Consider the following 24,251-nt stretch of genomic DNA (forward strand, 5'->3'; position numbering starts at 1 on the left):
ACCGCAGCCGGTCCTCCACTATCCCCGAATACACCGCGACCCCAGCCTCCGCTGCGAGTCCTCCGAATGCCCGACATGCACCGCGCCTGGAGGTACCGAGCTGCTTCGCTCGCGTTGCTAAGAGCCGCGGATTGTTTCATGGCTCCGACTTGTGGGCTCCGAGAGTCGGTAGAGGGGCAGAAGTCCGTGTGCGAGGTAAGCGGTGAGGCCAACGTTAGATAACCGAGAATAGTGCCCTCAAGGGAGCTGCCCCGGCCCGGCCACGATCTTCAACTTGAAGTCTTTAACGCGACTCGAGCCCCCCGGTCAGAGTGCCGTGTCCCAGTCCCTCAGGCGGGGGGTTTCGGATTGTGTTGGGACGGTACAGAAATACGCACTCTTTCCCCCCTCCAGTTACAGTGGTGGCGCGGCTGGAAGTGCCAGAGATTTGCTAACCTCCCTCAGGCCAAGTTACATCAGGGAGCCGCGGAGGACCAGGTCTATTCTCGACGAGAAATCAGTGTGGAGCCGACGTCAAATATAACTCTGGAAGGGTTCGGGTTGGTCAGACTTTCATCACCCACCTTTAGTTTAGCACATGCAAAGCCCGACTACCTGTACCTCTACTTGCATCAAGTCCCACTGTGTTTGCTGGTTTCCGAGAACATCTCAGTTATAAATTTCTTCCGATTCAGATGCTTTCAGCGGCTTATTCTTTATATTGAACACCAAGCTTCATGTTTATGGTCTAAAATAAATAAATGCCACAAGAGAATCGAGATGGGAAATCTTGTCACATTCTGAGAGAAGATGCTAGGTCGGCAGGATGAGCAGAGAAGTGGTATTTTTAATAAGTAGATAAAATTGTAAAATAAGATATTTGGGCATTTATAATAATGGAAGGAAATGATCACGAGATTAAATTGGAATACAGAAGTAAAATAATTCTTGTATATAACAGACAACACACACAAAATGTTGGAGGAACTCAACAAGCCAGACAGTATCTATAGAAAAGAGTAAACAGTTGACATTTTGGGTCCTGAAGAAGGGTCTTGGCCTGAAACGTCGGTTGTTTACACTTTTCCACAGATGCTGCCTGGCCTGCTGAGTTCATCCAGCATTTTGCGTGCGTTGCTCAGATTTCCAGCATCTGCAGATTTTCTTATCTTACAGTATATGTAATGGAACAGGTTAGTCAAAATTACAGCACTATTCGTAGGCTCATTGAAGGAACTGAATGTTTTATTGATTGTATCCAGTGAGACAGAAATAAAAGACAGCCAGAAGATATATGGGTCAAATGGGGCTAGCTCAGATGGGAATCTTGGTCAACATGGATCAATTGGGCTGAAGGGCCTCATTTCTGTGCTGTATGACTCTATGATTTCAGGCCTTACAACACTTTGAGATCACCTCTGTTATTTCAGTTCCAACCACCTGTGCAACCCCAATTTCAATTGCCCTGGCCCAGGACTCCCATTTCCCAAGCTCAAAATTCTGGAGCTTCCTTTCTAAACCTCTCTGCATATTAATTATAGAGTAAGCTATAATCATTTGTTTTTATATTGCCTTGCTCAGATTAATGAAATATTTAGTCTGTTTCTGTTGATGTAAATGACCATGTAAATTAATTATCAGTGTAATCTCAACTCTTTTTTTTAGCTCTGCAATATTTAATAAAGAGTTCCCAAGAGTCACTAACAACTATCCAATCAATCCCGTTATTAACTAGACTGGAGAAAAATTTAGGGCACGTTTATATAAAAAAAAAGCAATGAAAATCTTCACTAACTGCTAACCAGAAATATCTGAAAGAGTTTCTCAGTCAGATCTAGGTGTGCAAAATTCTACTGAGGTAACGTTCCTCACATGTTGCACTGTTAACAATATTGTTAAACATCTTACTTAAGAGTTATTTCATGCAGGCATTCATTGAGATTCATTTTCTTGCAGGCATTTCCAGGAATAAAGAAATACAGTAGATTTTTTAAAAATTGTAAAGAAAACAAACAAAAACTTAAAAAAAACAAAAGAAGACAAGCTGCAAATAACTCTGCGAACATAAGTTGTAAAGAGGCCATAAGACCATAAGATATAGGAGCTGTAATAGGCCATTTGGCCCATCGAGTTGCTCCACCATTCACTCGTGGTCTGATCCAATTATTCCAGTCATCCCCACTTCTCTGCCTTATCCCCATACATTTTGATGCCCTGGCTGATCAAGAACCCATCTATCACTGCCTTAAATGCACCTAGTGACTTGGCCTCCAAAGCCACTTGTAGCAACAAATTCCACAGATTTACCACCCTTCAATGCTGAAGTCATGCCTCTTGTCTAGAATCCCCTACCATGGGAAATAACTTTGCCATATCTAATCTGTTCAGGCTTTTTAACATTCGGAATGTTTTTATGAGATCTGCCCCCCCCCCCCCCAATTCTCCTGAACTCCAGGGAATACAGCCCAAGAGCTGCCAGATGTTCCTCATATGGTAACCCTTTCATTCCTGGAATCATTCTCATGAATCTTCTGTGAACCCTCTCCAATGTCAGTATATCCTTTCCAAAATGAGGAGCCCAAAACTGCACACAATACTTCAATTGTGGTCTCACGAGTGCCTTATAGAGCTTCAACATCACATCCCTGCTCTTATATTCTATACTTCTAGAAATGAATGCCAACATTGCATTTGCCTTCTTCACCACTGACTCAACCTGTAGGTTAACCTTTAGGGTATCCTGCACAAGGACTCCCAAGTTTCTTTGCACCTCTGCATTTTTATCTAAATAATAGTCTGCCCGTTTATTTCTTCTGCTCCTGCTTCTGCTTGGTACTATGCAAGCACTGCCGGACGGCTGTTATAATGCGCAGTTGGTGTGAACGGCATGAGAGTTAAATTGTAAAGTGACTAGATCCCCTAAATTGATTTGATTGAGTCTATCTTTAAAAATATTAATGTCAGAAATACTGCACATGTCTGGCAGCAGAAGATTCCATTCTCTTGTTGATTTTGGGTAAAGGGGGTACTGGTAGCAAATCTTGTTGAATGAAGGGGTTTCCAGTATGTAAGTTCCAGTTTGCTGTCGAGTTGAACTGACCCTGTGATGAATTTGGATGTTTGATGGAGTGATGTTGTGAACTTCTTTGAAAATGGAGATTAACTGTAGTTTAGTATGTCGGTTTTCAAGTGGTTCCCATTGAAGGTTAAAGAGCATGTTGGTGACACTGGATTTCCTGCTGTAATCGTTTAGCACAAAGCGAGCAGCAGGGCGTTGGATTTTTTTCGATGGACTTCTTATTGTTAGCAGATGGACTGCTCATTTCAATGGATGCTGCCTGACCTGATAAGTTCATCCAGCTTGTTTGTACGTGTCTATAATTTCCTTTCTGCTGCCTCCCACCCTTCTTAAATAGCGGAGTAATATTTGCAATTTTTCAGTCATCCAGTACAATGCCAGAATCTTGAAATGTCATTATCAATTGCTTCTGCAAATCTCCTGCAAATCTACAATGAGATCTAGGTGTTCTTGTACATCAGTCAATGAAAGCAAGCATGCAGGTACAGCAGGCAGTGAAGAAAGCTAATGGCATGCTGGCTTTTATAACAAGAGGAATTGAGTATAGGAGTAAAGAGGTCCTTCTGCAGCTCTACAGGGCCCTGGTGAGACCCCACCTGGAGTATTGTGTGCAGTTTTAGTCTCCAAATTTGAGGAAGGACATTCTTGCTATTGAGGGAGTGCAGCGTAGGTTCACAAGGTTAATTCCCGGAATGGCGGGACTGTCATATGTTGAAAGATTGGAGCGACTGGGCTTGTATACACTGGAATTTAGAAGGATGAGAGGGGATCTGATTGAAACATATAAGATTATTAAGGGATTGGACATGCTGGAGGCAGGAAGCATGTTCCCGCTGATGGGTGAGTCCAGAACTAGAGGCCACAGTTTAAGAATAAGGGGTAGGCCATTTAGAACAGAGATGCGGAAAAACTTTTTCACCCAGAGAGTGGTGGATATTTGGAATGCTCTGCCTCAGAAGGCAGTGGAGGCCAAGTCTCTGGATGCATTCAAGAGAGAGTTAGATAGAGCTCTTATAGATAGCGGGGTCAAGGGATATGGGGAGAGGGCAGGAACAGGGTACTGATTGTGTATGATCAGCCATGATCACAGTGAATGGCGGTGCTGGCTAGAAGGGCCGAATGGCCCACTCCTGCACCTACTGTCTATTGTCTATTTCCTTCAGAACTCGAGGGTGCATTCCATCAGGTCCAGGAGATTTATCCACCCTCAGACCATTAAGTTTCCTGAGCACCTTCTCAGTCATAATTTTCACTGCACATACTTCACTTCCCTGACACTCTTGAATGTCTAGTACACTGCAGATGTCTTCCACTGTGAAGACTGATGCAAAATATGCATTCAGTTCCTCTGCCGTCTGTGTCTCTCATTACAATATATCTATATATTGTATATCCTATACAATATATCCTATATCTACCCTCGACTCTCTTTTACCCTTTATACTCTTAAAAAAGCTTTTAGTATCTTCTTTGATATTAGTCGCCAGCTTCCTCTCAGAATTCATGTTTTCCTTCCTAATAACTTACTTAGTTTCCTTCTGCAAGTTTTTAAAAGCTTCCCAATCCTCTATCTTCTCACTAACTTTGGCTTCCTTGTTTGCCCTCTCTTTTGCTTTTTATTTGGTATATATCTATCTTGCACTTCTCTCATTTTTCGCAGAAACTCCAGCCATTGCTGCTCTGCTGTCCTCCCTGCTAGTGTCTCTTTCCAGTCAACCTTGGCCAGGTCCCCTCTCATGCCTTTGTAATTTCTTTTATTCCATTGAAATACCAACACATTGGAATTTAGTTTCTCCTTCTCAAATTTCAAAGTGAACTCGATCATATTGTGATCACTGTTCTCTAAGGGTTTCATAACCTTAAACTCTTTTATCACCTCTGGATCATTGCACAACACCCAATCCAGAACAGCCGATCCCCTAGTGGGCTTAACAACAAACTGTTATAAAAAATCATCCCTTAGACATTCTATAAATTCTCTCTCGAGGTCCAGTACTGGCCTGGTTTTCCCAATCCACATTCATGTTAAAATCCCCAAAAATTATCATGACATTGCCCTTCTGACAGGCCATTTCTATCTCCTGCTGTAATTTGTAATCCACATCCCAGCTGCTGTTTGGAGGCCTGTATACAACTGCCATTAGGGTCCTTTTACCCTTGCCATTTCTTAACTCAACCCATAGAGACTCTACACCGTCCATTCCTATGTCTTCCCTTTCTAATGATTTAATATTATTTCTCATACAGAGGGCCACACCACCCTCTCTGCCTACTAACTACTAGGCCTTGAAAGTGAGTGTCATAGAATCAGTTCAGAGTAGTAGTGAATGAAGTTGTCCACACTTCATGGCACCATGGTTGTTGTAGGGCAATAGCTGTTCCTGAACCTTGTGGTGTGGGTCTTAAGGCTTTTTCTGTACCTTCTGCCCAATGGTAACAGTGAGAAGAAGGCATGGCTTGGATGGTGGGAGTCTTTGATGATGTTGCTTTCTTGTGGCTGTGCTCCTTGTAAATATACTCAACGGTGAGGAGTGCTTTGCCTGTGATGGACTGGGCTAATTCCACAACTTTGTGTAGCCTTTTCTGTTCCTGGGAATTGGTGCTTCTGTATCAGGCTGTGATGCAACTTGTTAGGATACTCTCTACTGTGCATCTCTAGAAGCTTGTCAAAAGTTTTTGGTAACATGCGAAATCTATACAAGCTTCTAAGAAAGTAGAGGTGCTGATATGTTTTCTTTGTGATGACATTTATGTCCCTATCCTAGGACAGATCCTCCGATATGTTAATGCTATAATGGAATATGGAACTTAAAGCTTCCCCTCCATTCTCCTAATGAGGAATGATCATGGACGTCCAGCTTCTTCCAATGGTAGTTGGTAATCATCTTTTTTTCTTGCTGATATTGAGTGAGAAGTTACTGTTGCAGCACCACTCAACCAGATTTTCAATCTCTCTCCAATCGGCCAGTTCATTCAGCCAACAATTGGTTAATACATCCTTTGGTTCAATTACACTTTCCCATTCTCTTTCTATATCCCCTGATTTCTTTTTAGTTTCTATAGGTTAAAGGTAAAGTGATTTACCTGTGCTGGGAATGTTTAAAGGAAAAGGTTTTATAATGTTTGTTCAAAAAATTGGAAAAATAAGGCTTTTTTTTACATTGACCAAACCATTCTCCATATTCCATCCTAAAGTGTTTAGTTAAAGGATGTTATTTGAACCACAAAAGATCATAAGTTAGCCAGTAGTTGATTTGGTGATGCTTATGAAATGGATTAAATTATTCTCTTATTATTGATAACTGAGGTGTATTTGTGAATGAATAGTTAATAATGTTTTCTGAATTCTCTCAGTTGATCAATAAACAAGAATGATTGAATAAACAGCTTTGATCCCATTGCTATGACCTGAGCAGTTCTGGATGAAGTACTAGCTGGGAGCTGCAGTTGTCTCATGTGGTTTCTGAAGACATTAGGATATCACACCTACTGTGGATGCATTAAAGAGGCAAAGGAAGGATTGGCTGTGATGATCTTTGTTGTCATTTGGCATGGTGGTACCCTCTAACCATGTAGGTAATGAAGAATGAACATTGGAGTAGGAAGAGACATCAGTTCAGGCTGCCTCAACCACTTCATCTGGCAGCTTGTTCTCTATGCTCTTCACCCTCTGCATGAAAAAGTTGCACCTCAGGTCCCTTTTAAATCTTTCCACTCTCACCCCAACTCTATGCCTTCTAGTTTTGGTCCTCGCTACCCTGGGGAAATATTACCATAAACTTTCTGTATGCCAGTCAGAATTTTAAACATTTTAGAATTCTCCTACATTCCAAGGATTAAAGACCTAGCCTGACCAATCTTTCCTATAACAGGGTGACCAAAGTTATAGACAGTAGTTGAAGTGTGGTGTCACTAGCAACTTGTACAACTGCAACATAATATTCTCAACTCCCACACTCAGTGCCCTAGCCAATTAGGGCCTTTTACCACCCTTTCGCCACCCTGTCTACCTGTGTTGCTGCGTATTATGCACTTGTACTCCTCAGTCCCACTGTTCCATTACACTCCCTTGTGCCCTAACGTTCATTTTATAAGTCCTACATTGGTTTAATTTTCCAAACTACATCACCTCACACTTATCTGTGTTGAAATCCATTTGCCACTGATCAAGATCCCCTTGTAATCTACGATAAACTTCCTCTTTATAACAACTCTCCTAATTTCATACAATGTGCAAATTTACAGATCAAATTTTCTTACAGTCCTCAGATTATTCTGTCAGCATATCAACAACGATTAAGTAATCAAATTGAGTGATTGTTAAGTAATGAAATGAACGAGCATGGGTGCACATCATGTGACAGTGTGAAGGTTGTGTTGGTAATGGGTGTTTGTGAATTGTCCTCCTGCTCGGAGACAGGGATAACACGTAGCAGTCATTAGTACTTGTCTGCATCGTGGTTTGCTTCTTGAAGCTATGAAAACTGGATGCGTCAAGACCTCTAGTGAGCATTGATCTGGTATTGCATCTCGTCTTTTGAAGATGCCTTCGAAACGGGCAAGCTCTCTTCTCATTATTACCATCAGGGAAAAGGTACATGACCCTGAAGACACACTCAACATTTTAGGAACAGCATCTTCCCCTCTGCCATTACATTTCTGAATGGTCCATGAACTCACTAACACTATCTCCCAATTCTTATTTTGAACTGCTTATTTGTTTTGTAATTTATGCCTTTATAACTTTCATAACTTCATTATGCCTGCACTGTACTGCTACCACAAAACAGATTTCATGACTTATGTCAGTGACAGTAAACCTGATTCTGATTATGATCAATGCTTAAATGAGTTAATTCTTCAGGTTATTTTTGACTAGAAACTTAACTAGCTGAATTGCATAGCTACAGAAACCCTTTGAGAGAGGATTCTAGAATTTCACAGCCAGTGTAGATTGGGGGACCACTTTGTTGAAAATCCTGTTTTGTTGCAGATGGAGTGAAGGTCCAACCATTTTAATTCCAATCCCCATTCCCATTCCAACAGGTCAGTTCATGGCCTCCTCTACTGCCGCGACGAGGCCACTCTCAGGTAACACCTCCTATTCTGTCTGAGTGGCCTCCAACCTGAAGGCATGAATGTTGATTTCTCTATCTTGTGGTAATTCTCCCCCATCCCTCTTCTTCAATTCCCCACTCTGGCCTCTTCTATTTTCCTCACTTACCTATCACCCCCCTCCCGTGCCCCTTCTCTTTCCTTTCCTCAATAGTCCACTCTCCTCCCCTCTCCTATCAGATTCCTTCTTCAGCCCTTTACCTTTACCACCCATCACTGGTCAGCTTCTTACTTCATCCCACTCGGTCACTCTGCTGGCTTCACCTATCTCCTTCTAGCATGTACTTCTTCTCTCCCCCACCTTGTCTGGCTTCTTCCCCCTTTCTTTCCCGTCCTGATGAAGGGTCTTGGCCTGAAATGTCAACTGTTTATTCACCTCCATAGATGCTGCCTGACCTGAGTTTCTCCAGCATTTTGTATGTGTTACACAAGTTTTCTCATCTCCTTTCTGACTTAAAACCCCACTCTCAGTGAATATTCTTTCTCCTTACTTACCCTTAATGATCATGAACACTTCTCTTTCAAGTCATTTTCCTTCTTTGCTCCAAGGTGTACAATTACAGCTTATTTTAATAACTACAGTCCCTCAACCCTTACAAATTTCCTCTGCATCCTTTCTAGTCTTTTCTTTTTCTCGACAGATCCGGAAACCCAGCACTCTGGTGATTTTCATGACCACACATAACAACTCATCTGGAGGGGCGTCTCCCCGTGATCTCCTCCATTTCTCTTAGAGTGATGCTGGACAGACGACAAAAAGGTGAGTCTGGAAACTGGAAGTGGCATCACTGTTCAACAAGAGGATAAGCCTCCCAAGTGAAATCATTTATTGGGATATGATGGGGGTGGGGAGGACAAGGAAATGTGATGTGGGGTGGTAAGCAGCCCTGAGCTACACTGTTGTCTCCCAGCGGATGGCCACCGGAACTGTCACTGAACTTCACCCACCAAGCCTGCAAGACATAGCTTTAGAGATGTAATTGAATCTGCTCACTGGATCCTTTGTCCATTTTTGCTAATGCCAGTTCCTGATCTTTATCAATTTTCCAAATTTCTCTCAAGGAAATATGCACTGTTAATTTAATTCTGATCTTTGATTTATCATTTCACAAGAACGTATCAAAGTTCAAAGTAAAGTTTATTATCAGAGTACATGCATGTTACAATATACACCTCTGAGATTCTTCTGCAGGCATACTTCACAAATATATAGAACAGGAACTATAAACAAACTGTGCAAATGTAGATAATAAATAAATAATGATCATAAATAACATCTCCTCTCCGCTCCCTCTTAAATGTCCTGGAAATCATTTGCTTGTTAGTCACCAAACTGGAAGTCGTGGTTCAGTCCTATCTTGCTTCTGAGCTGGAAGGTGTTTTCTTTAAGGCATCACATAAACGTCATACCATGCATTCTAAATGTCACCACTGACAGCTCTGTTTGCTTAACTTTAGGTGCTGTCGTGCAGCGTTCCTGGAGCTTTGAGAGATCAGTCTGGACTCCATTATGCCTGTTTGTAGTGCTGCTTCCTCCTTCCTCCTCCACATGAATTACAGGATACAGCACCCTAGGTGGATGATTGATTCTGGGAACAAGACACCTTTGGGTGTTTTCCCAACCTGGGAAAGTCATTAGTTCCCAGATGCATACATTTTGCTTGTTGCATAGTCCAAGTGTTAAGTGAGAATGAGTGATCAGGCTGAACTGCCAGTGCACGATACAGCAAACCTGATCACCAATGAGAACACCAGGATATGGCTGGATGACGAAGAGTCCACACCATTCCATAATGACACTCTGAAGCAACCCCCTGAAGAGCTGGGGCATGGGTTTCGAGCAGAGGAGACACCATTCATCCCAAGACCCCCGATGAAACCAAAGCCTCCTCGGCAGAGTAGGTTACAACGTCTGCACTCACTGGAAAGCATGCAGATCCAGAGGGAGGCAAAGATCAGAGGCAGTGAGGGGAGCTCATCTGAACCAATCGACACTGACTCTTCATATAAATCTCTCCACGGGGATTTCTCATACTCTCCCGTACCACGTCTCCAGCGGAACTCTACAGTGACTTACCAGAAGTTGTCTAGAAGCAGCAACAGCAGCAGCAGCAGTAGTAGCAGCAGCATGCGAGACTGTGACATCAGGCAGTTGACCAGCAGCTTGATAAAGAACAGGAACAGCCCCAACCCTTTGGATCCTGAGCCCAAACAACCTTTCAGTGATAAAACAGTATCGTCAGCCAGAGGGACACTACCTCCAGTGGTGCATACCAAGCCTCTCCCTCCCATTACTGTTAATATAGATTCTCCAGCACTAAGGACCAGTAATAGGATTGACCTGGATTATGCAGATTACATTCATCTGACTGGGAAGGAGCTGTCAAATCAGCACAACCATTTTTATTCCCCATCCCAAGGTACTGAGGACAGTCAGTCGTTTTTCTCCATGTCTTCATCAAGCAGTATCTTGTTTCCTGTCCATTTAGAAGATGTTCGGAACAGGTAATGTGTATCCTACACTGGGGTGGAAAAGTTTGAGAATTATGTGTTAAATCCTCTTATCTGGGAACAGTGTAGGATTTGATGTTTCAATTTTGTCTTAACTGGTTGCATTCCTATCTCAGAGGCTCAAATCACCTGTAGTGACTTGAGAACAAAACCTAGGATTATACACTCCTGCAGAGAGGACCGTGTTTTTTTTTAAAAAATTTTTTTATTGTTTTCAAATAGTTACAGAATAAATGTGTATAAAAACAAATGTGATACCCAGCCCCCCTCCCCCCTAACATCCCTATTGAAAAAATAAGAAAGAAAGAAATAAAAAGGAATGCCTGGACATTGGAAGATCCCCACATGCTCCATGGAGTTCGTAATAACTTTAGTATATATATTTATTTCTTTCCCCAAGTAACCAATTATTTCCATTAAAACTTTAAAAATTTAGTAGATTAGTCTTTTTTTATTATATTACTCCAATCTATAATAATACCTAATCTTTCAACTTTCGTGGTATCCTGGGAAATCTTTATAAAAATCTCCATGTTGCTATGTGTGTCCCCACCAATCATCCAGGCAGAAAGATAGAAGAAAATTAAAATATAAAGAAAAAAAACAAAATACCCCCCTACTAATGTTGGTGGAAAAAAAACACAACATTACCCCCCTCTGCTGTACAGGTCATGGCAACCGCCATGATTACACACGTGAATCCCGCAGTAACCGATCCAAAGTTCCCCAGCTCCCCCGCAACATAAAAAAGTATATGTATAAGAAGAGAAAAAAAATACTATTCTCATTTAGTATTTCTAAAATTTTGCTTTTCTCTTCTATAATATCCATAAATGTCCATCACTTCTGTTCGTTGGGTCTATCTTCATCTTTAATCCATTACGTTTGGAAGCCTCTATGTGTAGTTAGCGAATAGATGGAAGTTCTTGTACAAACTCCTCCGCTTTTCGATAATCGGAAAAAAAAAAAATTCCGTCCTCCAAAAAAATTATCAGTGTTGCTGGATGACGCATTGTAAATTTATAACCCTTTTCCCATAAGGCTTTTTTCGCTGGGTTAAATTCCTTCTTTCTCTTCAACAGGTTGTAACTTATATCAGGATAAAAAAGAACTGGTTTCCCTGCTATCATCAGTGGCCCGTTTCTATTTTTGGCACTTTGGGCAGCGGCCTTCAGGATCTTTTCTTTGTCTTGGTATCGTAAGCATTTTATCAAAATTGATCGTGGGTTTTGATCAGCTCGAGGTCTTGACCTTAAGGATCTATGAGCCGTTTCAATCTCAATTGGAGTTTCTCTTTCCATTTCCAATTTTTCAGGGATCCATTTTTGAAAAAAATTTATTGGATCTTCTCCTTCTATATCTTCTTTAAGTCCAACAATTTTAATATTATTTCGTCTACTGAAATTTTCAAGCTTATCAATTTTTTCCATAAATTGTTTTCTTTCTGATGTCCAAGCAGTATTTTCATTTTCCATTTTGTCCATTCTTTCAACCATGTCCTCCGTTGTAGTTTCCAAGTCCGTAATTCTTTTTTCCATTTTTTCCTGTCTCTTTGTCATTTTATCAAGCATAATCTCCATATTGGTCATTTTTTTTTCTGAGTATTTTTTGATTATTTTTAATTACTTTTAATGTGTCTAATTTACGCATTATTTGCCTCAAAGTCTTTTCTATATTTCTAGAAGGACTTTTAACTCCCTCTTCATCTGATCTTTCCAGAAGATCTGACTCTCCCTCCGATTCGCTATCACTTTCAGTTGCAGTGGTAGCTGGGCTTTGTAGTTCATGTTGCTCCTGTTTGTGCATGCTCCATCCTTCGCGTTTGCGCAGTTCACGATGGTTTTTTCCTTTAGAAATTACCGATGTTGCCGCAGTCTCCTGTTCCGTATCGCCGGTGGTATAATGTACCTGAGACCGCGGTTCCTCGGTAGACATGGGCCTTGTTCTTGTTCCAACTTGCGTAGTCTTCCTGGTATTAGTTTTCTTCATCTTCCTTCCTTGAGGCATAGCTTGACACAATCCGGAGTAGTTTATAAGTAACTTTTATAAAGTATTGACTAACTTTTCTTCATTTAGACATTAATTTATTAACTTTTTACGGGAGAGCTGGGTTCCAGCGTCTCGATCCTACGTCATCACGTGACGTCCCCGAGGACCGTGTGTTTGAATAAGTTGCTAAAACGGTGCCTGGTCTACTCTGTGAGATAGACATCAAAGATTTTGAATAATTAGCTTTCAGGATAACAGAAGTACTCCCCAATGTTGTATTCAGTATTTATTCCCCAGCAAAACACAACATATGTTCATTGTGTGACCTTGCTGTCTATAGATTGGTATTAAGCCGGTTGGTGGTGGAGTGCCGTCCACACCAGACTTTGAGGTGAGTGGTCCCGAGTTCAAGTCTGACCGGCTTCTTGCATGCTTTCCATCCGTGCTGGGTTGAGCATTGAGCTGGCAACTCGGCCTTGTAAAAAAACAGATCAAAATGCTAAAGAAACAGCAAGGCTGCCACCCGATGTGCCACAAGGCGCAGAAAGGAGCAACATCAAATTGGTATTTGTATTTCTTGGTTTACTTCTGCATTTCACTTCTGATCTTTCATTTTTCTTGTTGCTTGTCATTTTACTGCTGCTCTGCCCTTGGAGACTGGGTCCTTTCCACCATTGTTCTGAAGGACTCCATCGCCACCTCAGCACAGCACCTCCATTCACTGGGGCAGCTCCCACCAACTCAACCCCCACCACTCCACTCTCCTCATCTAAACCAGAGAAACCCTGCACTTCTGTCTTGATCAAAATAATACATAGTTTTCCAGGAGAAGATTCACATTGGCACAAACCAAGGGGGTTCTTTTGATCCAGACATAGAACTTATCATTGTTTAGGATGATAATCTATTCCCTGATCCTTTTCCTACTTCTTGTGTTCCAATTAAGAAAGCAAAGATGCCCATAGTCGAGGAGGACACACAGCTTGAAAGGAGCTGGGGAAAAGATAAGATGAGTTTGTAGTTAGGCAATGGGCCTTGTAGAAGAAAAGGACTTGGCTGTGGTGAGATATTGCATTGTTCAGGGATCTTGAAATCAGATCAAAGTGTGGATGATTACAGTGATGGTGAGAGGGCAAATGGTGTGCAGGAAAGACTACTAGAAGCTGAAAAAGTCAAATAACGTTGAGAATTTATAGTGCCTACTTTACCACATCTGTATGTTAATATATGCCTCTATCTGTCTCTACAGAAGTTACCTGGACGGTAGTCTCCTGACCAACGGAGGACTTTTGGGGGCTGGTGAATTGGATCGCTATTTTCCTGATAGAAGGATACGAGTATTTGTTGCCACGTGGAACATGCAAGGCCGGAAGGTGAGCAACTGAATCATAAGAAACAGAGCAAAGACAGAGTGAGGAACTTCCAACCTGAGTACAGAACAACATTAAGACAGTTAGTATACTTGCTCACCTGGCCACTTTCTTGTGGAGGTTTGGGAAACCCAATGAGATCTCCCGGTCACCTGAGCCAATCACTCAGCTGCCAAGCGGTAAGGGCCTAGATATTCCTGGTATTGATTAAAGCTGCCTGTGACATTACAGAAGCAGAGATAAGTAAAATAACTAGATATTGCAATAAAGTGGCACCCATATCAATTTCTTTTGCCACCTCCACATTCCTGTTGGGAAGCATATGCATCTGAGCATTTATAAAGAAAAGATTGAATTCCCTGTAAAGAACTCTGGATATCCTATGAAAAACATTGTATTGTATTGTTGAAGGCTTCTTTGTATTCCTGCAACAGTGGAAGCAAACCTGGTCTAACTAGTAACACGAGTGAATCTGCAGATGCTGGAAATAAATAAAAAACACAAAGTGCTGGCAGAACTCAGCAGGCCAGACAGCATCTATGGGAGGAGTTAATAATGACGTTTCGGGCCAAAACCCTCCTGATGAAGGGTTTCGGCCCAAAACATCGTTATTACCTCCTCCCATAGATGCTGTCTGGCCTGCTGAGTTCTGCCAGCATTTTGTGTTTTTTATCTGGTCTAACTAGTGTTGTTTTCACTCTTTTCCAGGAGCTCCCAGATACGCTGGAAGATCTGCTGTTGCCCTACGACTGTCACTACATCCATGACATGTATGTCATCGGTACTCAGGAAGGAATCCCAGACAAGTAATAGCAACAAAGCATCTTGAGCCTTTATCAGTATCTTGCAACTTAATCAATTCCTCTTTCATCCTCCACTTACCTCCATAGCCCCCCACCCACTTTCCCCCCAAAAAATCTCTCATCATCTATCCCCTGTATCTGTTTTTTTTAATCCTTTCCTTGCGGAGCATTGGGAGGCAACCTTCCCATTTCTTGAGTATTTGTCTTGTTTTTTTATGAGGCTGAGTTGCTAGGTTGCCCATTAACCCAGCATGGATGGAAAGCATGCAAGGACCCCGTTCGAACCTGGGACCACTCGCCTCAAAGTCCATTGTGGATGCTACTACACCACTAGCCAGCAATCCCCCCATATCTGTTAAAGCATTAATCCAAGGTGCTGCCTTTCTCTAGACTAACTCCAGCTTACATGGCACTGGAGCTAACTGTGATCTCCCTGTACTCTTGCTGAGACCAACAACTCAAGCATCTTCTGATAGTGGGCTTGGGGTTTCTGGATTCCATTCTGCATCTGAAAAGGTCTCTGGAATGGATACCCAGTTTAGCCAGAAATGGTGTTCATTGCTAGATTTCTGCATTTCTTTATGTCTTAACAGCCACTTTCCATAATTTATGCATTGAATTATATAATTTCATTTTTTTTCCTTTGCAAAGGAGAGAGTGGGATATTCGCCTGCAGGAGGTTCTGGGGCCTTACTTTGTATTGCTATATTCAGCAGTACATGGAATGTTGCAGCTTTCCATGTTTATCAGGAGAGACCTCATCTGGTTCTGTTCAGGTAAGTGCTGAGAATTTGAGTGCCATTCCCTGCTCAGTACCAAACAACATTTTAAAGCAAAATACCATGGATAATCAGTAATAACGGGAAGGATAACAGTGGCCCATGAAGTTTCTCTAGATTAGACTTGATGACTTTCTGTAGACTAGATTACCTCCAGCTTAGATGGCACTGTGATTTTCCTGCACAACCTGAGACCAATAATTGAAGCCTTTTCTGGTAGTGGGCTGGGGGTGCTAATGAATTCTGGATTCTATTCTGCATCTGAATAAACTAAAGCAGGCTTTTACCCTCCGGCTGAGACTTACTTCAGTAATGTTATAGGCCTTGTACTGTATGTGCAATAGAATATTGTGCATGATGCCACACAAACGTTGTAGTTTGACACTACTGCATGTGTGCATTTATGCATGAATGGGTTGGGATTTCAGAAAGTCCAGCAAATATTGTTGCATGTTTTCATTTTGATCTAAAAACAGACCTCCTGACCCAAAAGTTTGATTGCCCATATTCTACACACTTTTCACACAGTTTAGAGCTCATCAGAGATTTCTGAGAGGTAAAGCTCAGGTTACATACAATGTAGATTCTTGGGTGACTGGCTGTGAGTTCTGTAAATATGTCACTGACTCCACTGTGCAATCCAGTATTTAAGAATGGATATGGTTCTGTGCATGGTCGAATACTGTCAGATCATTCACTTTGTAGTTTTACATTGTGTCTTTTTGTCTGTTCCTCAGAGGTAGAACAAGCAGCTGTGACAACTCGGATAATCTCCCAGGTCAAGACGAAAGGAGCTGTGGGGATCTCATTCACTTTTTTTGGGACATCCTTCCTGTTCATTTCTTCTCATTTTACCTGTAAGTTTCTCAGCATCTGTTGTAATATAGGAAGAAAAACCCCAGATCATGGACTGGGTCCTACAGTATATTATTGGAAAGGGCCTATTAGAAGACATTGCTCAGGGGTTGTACCTTGAAAGCAGGTCATTATTTTTAATAGACCAGAGTAAGACAGGTATTGAGTTGAAGGTGTAACCTTGTATTTCTAAATCCTCAATCAGACTTTTACTTATTTTATAAGATGTGCTCATCCCCTTGGTTCACGAGAAAGTGGTGGGAAATTACTACCTTGATCACTTCAGACCTTCCAGTGAAAATATTCAAATGGTACTGCTGGGTATTGAGCTTGAAGATTCAAGCCAATTAAGAATGAATGAACAGCAATGTGTTTCTAAGTCAGGATGCTGTGTGATTTCAAGGGGGACTTGCTGCTCAAGGTGATGTTCCCAGGAACCTTCTCCTTGGTGATAGAGATTGTTGGTTTGAAAGGTGCTTACAGAGTGGACCATGTGAATAACTGCAGTACATTTTGTAGAATGGGAAACCAATCATCCAGGCTACTTTCCTGTGGCTTGCCTCCAGTTTTTTCTGTTGTTGTTCTGTTTCTCTCTTGATATATGTCTTGTATATAGTGAAAAGGCTTTGGGGTGTCAGGTGAGTCTCTAATTGCAGGGATCCTGCTTACGTACTCGCAGTATTAATATGGCTAGTCCAGTTAAGTTTAGTGTTCATAATGACCTCCAATGATATTGATAGTGGGGACTCAACAGCTGGACTTTCTTTTGATAGTGTTTGCCCGGCATTTTTGTGGTGCAGTTGTTACTTGCACTTCCAGCCCATGCCTGAATGTTGTCTAGTTCTTGCTGAATTGCAAATGAAGTTGAATGTTTTGTGTTCATCTGCAGATGGGCCCATTCTGACCAAATGATGAAAGGAAAGTCATTGACAGAGCAGGTGAAGATAACTGGGCCTAGGGCACTAACCCTGGGGAACCTCTGCAGTGATATTTATTTAGATTCAGGTTTATTATTACCAGCATGTGATGTGAAATTTGTTAACTTAGCAACAGCAGTTCAATGCAATACATAATACAAGAAGAAAAAATAAAATATTAATATTTACTTATTTATTCTTATTCAGTATACTTTATACAGTATATGTATATTGAATAGATTAAAAATCATGCAAAAAACAGAGATACTATATATTAAAAAAGTGAGGCAGTATCTAAGGGTTCAATGTCCATTTAGGAATCGGATGGCAGAGGGGAAGAAGCTGTTCCTGAATCGCTGAGTGTGTTCCTTCAGGTTTCTGTACCTCCTACTTGATAGTAACATTGAGAAAAGGGCATACCCTGGGTGCTGGAGGTCCTTCATAATGAACGTTGCCTCTTTGAGGCACCGCTCCTTGAAGGTGTCCTGGGTCCTTTGTAGCCTGGTACCCAAGATTGAGCCGACTAAATTTACAACCCTCTGTAGCTTCTTTCAGTCCAATGAAGTAGGCCCCACACCAGACAGTGATGCAGCCTGTCAGAATGCTCTCCACAGTACATCTATAGAAGTTTTTGAGTGTATTTGTTGACATACCAAATCTCTTCAAACTTCTAATAAAGTATAGCTGCTGTTTTGCCTTCTTTATAACTGCATTGATATGTTGGGACCTGATTAGATCCTCAGAGATCTTGAAACTGCTCACTCTCTCCACTTCTGATCCCTCTATGAGGATTGGTATGTGTTCCTTCATCCTACCCTTCCAGAATTCCACAATCAGCTCTTTCGTCTTACTGACATTGAGTGCCAGGTTGTTGCTGCGGCACCACTCCACTAGTTGGCATATCTCACTGCTGTATGCCCTCTTGTCCCCATCTGAGATTCTACCAGCAATGGTTGTATCATCAGCAAATTTATAGATGGTATTTGAGCTATGCCTAGTCACACAGTCATGAGTATATAGAGAGTAGAGCAGTGGGCTTAGCACACACCCCTGAGGTGCATCAGTGTTGATCTTCAGCAAGGAGGAGGTGTTATCACCAATCATGCACAGATTGTGGTCTTCCAGTTAGGAAGTGATATTCTGCAGGCTGAGATGGATTCCAACCAGAGCTATTTTGCATGTTTGAAGAGATAATTCCAACCATTGGAATGTTTTTTTCCCCTCTTTGGTGTCATTGAGTTTATTTATTGTCAGGCCTCTTGAAACAATACAATCAAATTTTGTCTTGTCCAGTGCAGAAGTTTCACCTTCCTTCTGAAATTCATCTTTTTGTTCCATGTTTGGACCAAAGATGTGATTCGATTTGAAATCTCGTGTTCCTTGTGAAATCCAAACAGGGCACTAGTGAGTGGGTTATGTATTAGTGTCACTTGATTGCATTGGTGCTGATTCCTTGTGTTACTTTGCTGATGTTGCTCTAGGGTGTGCTGAATTGAATTGGTTCTTGCCATGAGGAAACTGAGATGGTTCAACTATTTAGCATTTCTGATGCTTCAGCCTGGTATTTAGCATTCACGTGATGATGCTCTTGGAATCACCTTTATAGCTATATAATTGGCTGCAACCTTTCATAGTTTTGTGGTACGAATGCAATCTGTTGTGTTGGTTATGAGATAATTTGCATTCTTTATGAATGCTGTTTCTGCTGGGATATACCTCATTTTTAGGTGTACCGGTAGTGCAAACCTTTGAATTTAACTAAATTAGTTGAAAGTGTGGCTAAGTGAAGTACTGAGCACATCAGACTCAGTTTTAATCTCTCCCTCTCTCACAGCCGGGCCAGGGAAGGTTATTGAGAGGATGCAGGACTATAATAAAACAATAGAAGCTCTTGCACTGCCAAGGATCATCCCCGACACTAACAGCTACAGGTCTGAGCCAAGTGAGTATTGGCATTTTAAAGAAAAAACTATTCATAGAATGGAGTATAAAGTCAGCTGGACTAATTAGATTAGCGAATCCTGTTGGAACATCAGTGGATGTATGCATACACTCATCGCAGCTCACTGTTCTGCCTCTCTTGGTCAACCTCCTGTCAGATTACTTTTCCAGAACATTCTGCCAATCTAGAATCTCATAAACAAAGTGAAAAAAAACCAGGGCCACACCAACACATTTCTTGTGCCCTTTTCCAAACAACTCAGGGCACTGAAATATTAGGGAACAGGTAACAGCGGTGGCCCTGAGAAAGCAAGCATCTTTGTACCTTTTTCCTATCATCATACGGTAATGCATTAGTTGTTAGAATTGTGCAGAGAAAGATTAAAAAAACGAATGAGCAAAATGATTTCTGGTATTGGGGGCAACAGAAGAAGTCCCTCCATTTTGCATAATATTCTGATCTTTTGCATCCATCCGAGAGCAGATGATGTTGCTGTTTTAATACTTTACCTGACAAGTAAATACAGGGCCTTGTCAGTAACAGTGTAGACAGAGATTGGAATGGGGCTTGAATGTCTGGGGTTTATTATGCGTATTGCCTCTGAACCAGGCTGACAGTGTCTGATGGTTTGTAACTTGATCAAACCAAAAGTAAAGATTTTTCTTATTTCTTTTTAATTTTTCACGTGTTCCAGATGATGTGACCACCCGGTTTGACAATGTTTTCTGGTTTGGTGACTTTAACTTTCGGCTAGATGTAAAGCGAGCAGTGGTCGATGAGCTTCTGCACAGCAGCACTAAGGATAATCTCTGCTCTATTCTCCATTATGACGAGCTGACCAAAAAACTACAGGAAGGTAGGATGAATTGTGAACCTTCCACCAACTTAGGGTAGGCAGCAGAGGTGGGCCATTCATGGCTATGGATTCCACGGTCTCTGCATTTACAGGAAACAGGCACTGTCTCTTATTAGGGTGAGCGTTCCAAAGGCACTAACTGAATGTGGTACACAATTCAGAGCAATCAGCAATCTCCAGTATCTCACTCATTTTTGTATGTGAAGCGAGGTACTGTTAACAAGATGATCTGTCATCTGCTGCTCCTGCAGCTTTTTCAGTACATGGTCCTATGTACTAGAGATGTAATAGTATTAAAGACCTTTGAAGCTCACTTATCTGATCTTTCCTTGTTCCACAGGCTCTGTTTTCAAAGGGTTCAGAGAAGCCGAAATAAATTTTCCTCCCACCTACAAATTTGATATTGGATCTGATGTGTATGACAGCAGTGCAAAGAAAAGGACTCCATCTTATACGGTAAAGAAACAGGAGTTTATTTCTGTAGCAGTTTCAGGCTTTGGCGTTCCCTCTGTTACCAGACTTCCTGCTAATTTGTTATTCTGGTCAGCTGAGATAATTCTTCTTACCAGAAAACATTAAAGGGTGATTCAATTAAGAGTTCTCAATATACAGTAGATTCCAGTTAATTGGGCCAGGACAGTATCTATTTGTCTGTTTATTTACCCATTGCATTTATTTATTTAGAGACAGTACAGAGTAGACCTTTCCAGTCCCTCAAGACGCACTGCCTCAGCAACCCCGATTTAAACCTAACCTACTCACAGGGCAGTTTAACCTACTCAGCATTTGTTTGTACTGTGGGAGGAAACTGGACCACCTGAAGAGCATCCATGAATTTCATGGGATGTACAGAAACTCCTTCCAGGGGATGCTGGGATTGAATTCTGATGCCCTGAGCTGTAATAGCATTGTGCTAACTGCTACGCCACCAGAACAGTTACTAACTAGTGGCCATTAAAACACTACACCGTACTTTGAACAAATATTTTATAAATAACATCAATTATGTGCAAATGTTCAAAAAGCAGTGACTTCTGTCACAGATAGGTGCCGAGAAGTAAGCAGTAAGACAATTCGGTAGACTTCTTCCTATAGATGCTGCCTGGCCTGCTGTGTTCCACCAGCATTTTGTGTGTGTTGCTTGAATTTCCAGCATCTGCAGATTTTCTTGTGTTTGCATTCTAAAGACAATTCAGAACTGTTTTGCTCACTATGGTTTCAAGCATTCAGGCTTGGAGATGCTAGAAAACAGCCTAGTGTGAAAATGAGGCGATTTCACTACTTGAAGTCAGGAGCTAGAAGAATTTAAAGGTAGGGACAAACATCTTGAATGTTACAATGAAAGTGTTCTGGTTAAGATGGCACTACTGGACATGTGCGTCAGCTTTCTGGTAGTCAAAAAACTAAGAAATCTGACTATAAACATCACTAAAAATACCTTTTGAGGCAAATTGTGTTAAATTATCGCCACAGACAGTGAAGAGGCGAGCGATGGTGAGGTAAATTCGGGGATGAGCTGAGATGGTGTATTACAGAATTGTTGCAGGTGGAGTTCCGACGCTTGGACAGCTGGATCACTCTGGGCGCCAAGCTGATTTGAAGAGCTTGCGAGCAGGTGATTAAGTCTGGGCCTGGAGCGAGTCACTGGGTGGCGTGGTCTAGACCCAGAACCTATCGCAGCAGCAGCACCCAGGTCTTGGTGCAATATACGATTTGCTTTTTAGGCAATTTAAGCACTGGCCCAAATCGGAGACGAGAGCCAATTTCGCTTGCTCTTTGCAAACTTCACTGCTCTTTCCAGGGCACCAGAGACTTCCACCGTTTCGTTGTTTGGTCAATTTAAATGCTAGTCCACTGAAAGGATAGGGTGACAGTTGGGACAAGAGTCAATTTTGCTCATTCTCCGTGAGTCATTGCCGTGATGTTTTGAAGATTGCCCTGGCTGCTGTGCTCTGTGCTGCTAATATGATGAACTGATACGTAAGGCTTTGGGCTGCTCTGGGGTTCAGATTTGAGGACTCAGGTTTGGTTTGGAATGCTGTTGTCTGCATGATATGTATTTTTTTCTTGCACATTGAGTGTTGGCCTTTAATTTTTTTTCTTTAATTGGGTTCTTTTTGATTTCTTGCTTTGTTACCTGTGAGCAAGAAAATCTGAAGGTTGTATATAATTTATACATTCTTTGACAATAAACCTTTCTAAACTATATTTCCATGAAACCAGCTAATTGAGGTAGCTACTTAGTTCACCCAAGTGTACTAGTCCCGATGGGTATGCTAATTAACCAGAGTCCACTGTAGAATGAATTACATGAGGAAGGCTTTCCAGGGGAGGAGAAGGTGGCGTCATATTTAAAAGTGACATTAGATGAACCAGAGGCAGGATTAGATATTTTTTAATACAACAACTTGTTACGATCAGCAATATGATGTCTGAAAGAGTGTTGCTGGATATTTCAGAAGCGCAAGTTGAAAACAAAGTATTTTCAAGCTTGTTGGGAAATTACAGGTGTTTAAACAGGTTTTCCAAAGACTGTATTAACAGGACAGTGTACATTCTCCCTATGATCACATGGGTTTCTTCTGAGTCCTCCGGTTTCCTCCCACATTCCAAAGATGTACGCATTGGGATTAGTAAGTTGTATGCACGCTATGGCAACACTTCCAGCTGCCCCCAGCACAACCTTGGAGTTTGACATAAACAATGTATTCACTGTGTATGTTGATTTATATGTGACAAATAAAGCTAATCTTATACTTCCCATTGAGATCTCTATATTGTTATGAAATACAAAAGGGAGCAACTTTGACCTTAATCCTCACATCTTACAGGATAGAATCATATGCAAGAGTCGGCAGAAAGGTGACATTCTTGTGGTTAAGTATGGCTGCTGCAACTCCATTAAAACCTCAGACCACAGGCCTGTTTACTGCTTCTATCAAGTCAGGATTCGACCAGGAAGAGATAAGTAAGACATTGACACTTCCTTTCTCCCATTTACTCGTCTTGATCAGTCACTTGTGGTTTTATAAAATCCTAAGTGAGGGAGGTTACCTTGAGAGTACTGTTCACAATCTATGTCTTTGTCTTTTACTGGGCTCTTAATAGCCACCTTCTATGGAGAACAGGGGGCACCTTAAGGGCTATGATGCAGGAACAGTACTGGCTGCAGAGACTTTGTGTGAAAAAGAATTGGATATCAGGAGTATGTGTAGTAAAATGTTTTTATTGTTTGCATTAAATTTGTCTGCTTTGCTCCTTCAGCATCCCACTGTGTGCCGGTCAGTTTTACAGAGATATTTACTTGGAGGGAATAAAGAGACGGTTCCTCAAGGAGCAGAAACAACATGCTTTATCGAACCAGAAGAACAGCACTATCTGCAGTGTCTCCTGACACAATAAACAACTAAACATGAAGCTTCCTTAATCTGCAATGGGATGGAGGTACTGGACGCAGGCCTGACCTCACACTTTACCAAAGCCCTTGCCACAGACCAGCCAACCACAGATGCAATGCCAAGGACAAAGGACAGTGTAGGCAAGGGTACCATGGAACCTGGTTATAAGCAGTAGCTGTGTGTGCACATTAAGTTGATCATTGCCTTGTTTTTTATATTTTGTATTTACAACACATTGGGAATGTTTCAGACATTAGATTTAAAAAATCAAATGTTGGAACGATAAAATTGCTTAATGTTATTTCTAAGTGTCTTCCTCTGAAGTTTGCTGGATTCTGTGGTCCCCAGGAGTTCGTGTGTGCACGGTTACAAGCTATGCATTCTAAGTGGCCATTCTTTAAACATACATCATAAATAACAGCAAGATGTTGCAGTGAGGGTGATGTAATTTCATAATATCTTGTTCTCATCCATAATTCACAGGTATCTCGTCATCAATGGGAGTCAGTGAGCAGGAAAACAATACCCAGGCCAGGAACGCTGATCTTCCAGGATTCGTTCCTTTGTAATCTTGCTGCAATACCTTTAATTTCAATACTAGCTTTCTTTTAAAATAATTAAGGCTGTTACCAAAGAAACTACTGAACAGACTGCACCA

The 24,251-nt window shown here is 41.5% G+C and overlaps 1 protein-coding gene across 3 annotated transcripts; it reads left to right on the forward strand.

Annotated features, from left to right (window-relative positions):
• Positions 1 to 41: 41 nt before the first annotated feature.
• On the forward strand, positions 42 to 23,881 carry inpp5e (inositol polyphosphate-5-phosphatase E). 3 transcript variants are annotated; one of them, XM_073052317.1, is made up of 12 exons: positions 42 to 195; positions 8,815 to 8,933; positions 9,632 to 10,678; positions 13,923 to 14,046; positions 14,752 to 14,849; positions 15,498 to 15,622; positions 16,363 to 16,482; positions 19,232 to 19,339; positions 20,034 to 20,195; positions 20,536 to 20,651; positions 23,027 to 23,163; positions 23,460 to 23,881. In XM_073052317.1, exons 3-12 carry the CDS (start codon positions 9,864 to 9,866, stop codon positions 23,587 to 23,589), a joined length of 1,935 nt encoding a protein of 644 aa, XP_072908418.1. In that variant the 5' UTR covers positions 42 to 195; positions 8,815 to 8,933; positions 9,632 to 9,863; the 3' UTR covers positions 23,590 to 23,881. The 3 variants fall into 3 exon arrangements, with proteins under 3 accessions (XP_072908418.1, XP_072908419.1, XP_072908420.1); XM_073052318.1 differs by having other exon boundaries at positions 14,752 to 14,813; XM_073052319.1 differs by lacking the exon at positions 19,232 to 19,339.
• Positions 23,882 to 24,251: the final 370 nt, after the last annotated feature.

This window comes from Hemitrygon akajei, chromosome 7, assembly GCF_048418815.1.
Source record: "Hemitrygon akajei chromosome 7, sHemAka1.3, whole genome shotgun sequence".
In the NCBI taxonomy this organism is placed as follows: domain Eukaryota; kingdom Metazoa; phylum Chordata; class Chondrichthyes; order Myliobatiformes; family Dasyatidae; genus Hemitrygon; species Hemitrygon akajei.

Coding starts and splice junctions, on each gene's coding strand:
- inpp5e (XM_073052317.1), top strand. CDS start 9,864: ATGAGTGATCAGGCTGAACTGCCAGTGCACGATACAGCAAACCTGATC. Junction 10,679..13,922: donor TTAGAAGATGTTCGGAACAG/GTAATGTGTATC, acceptor CTGTCTCTACAG/AAGTTACCTGGACGGTAGTC. Junction 20,196..20,535: donor GACCAAAAAACTACAGGAAG/GTAGGATGAATT, acceptor CTTGTTCCACAG/GCTCTGTTTTCAAAGGGTTC.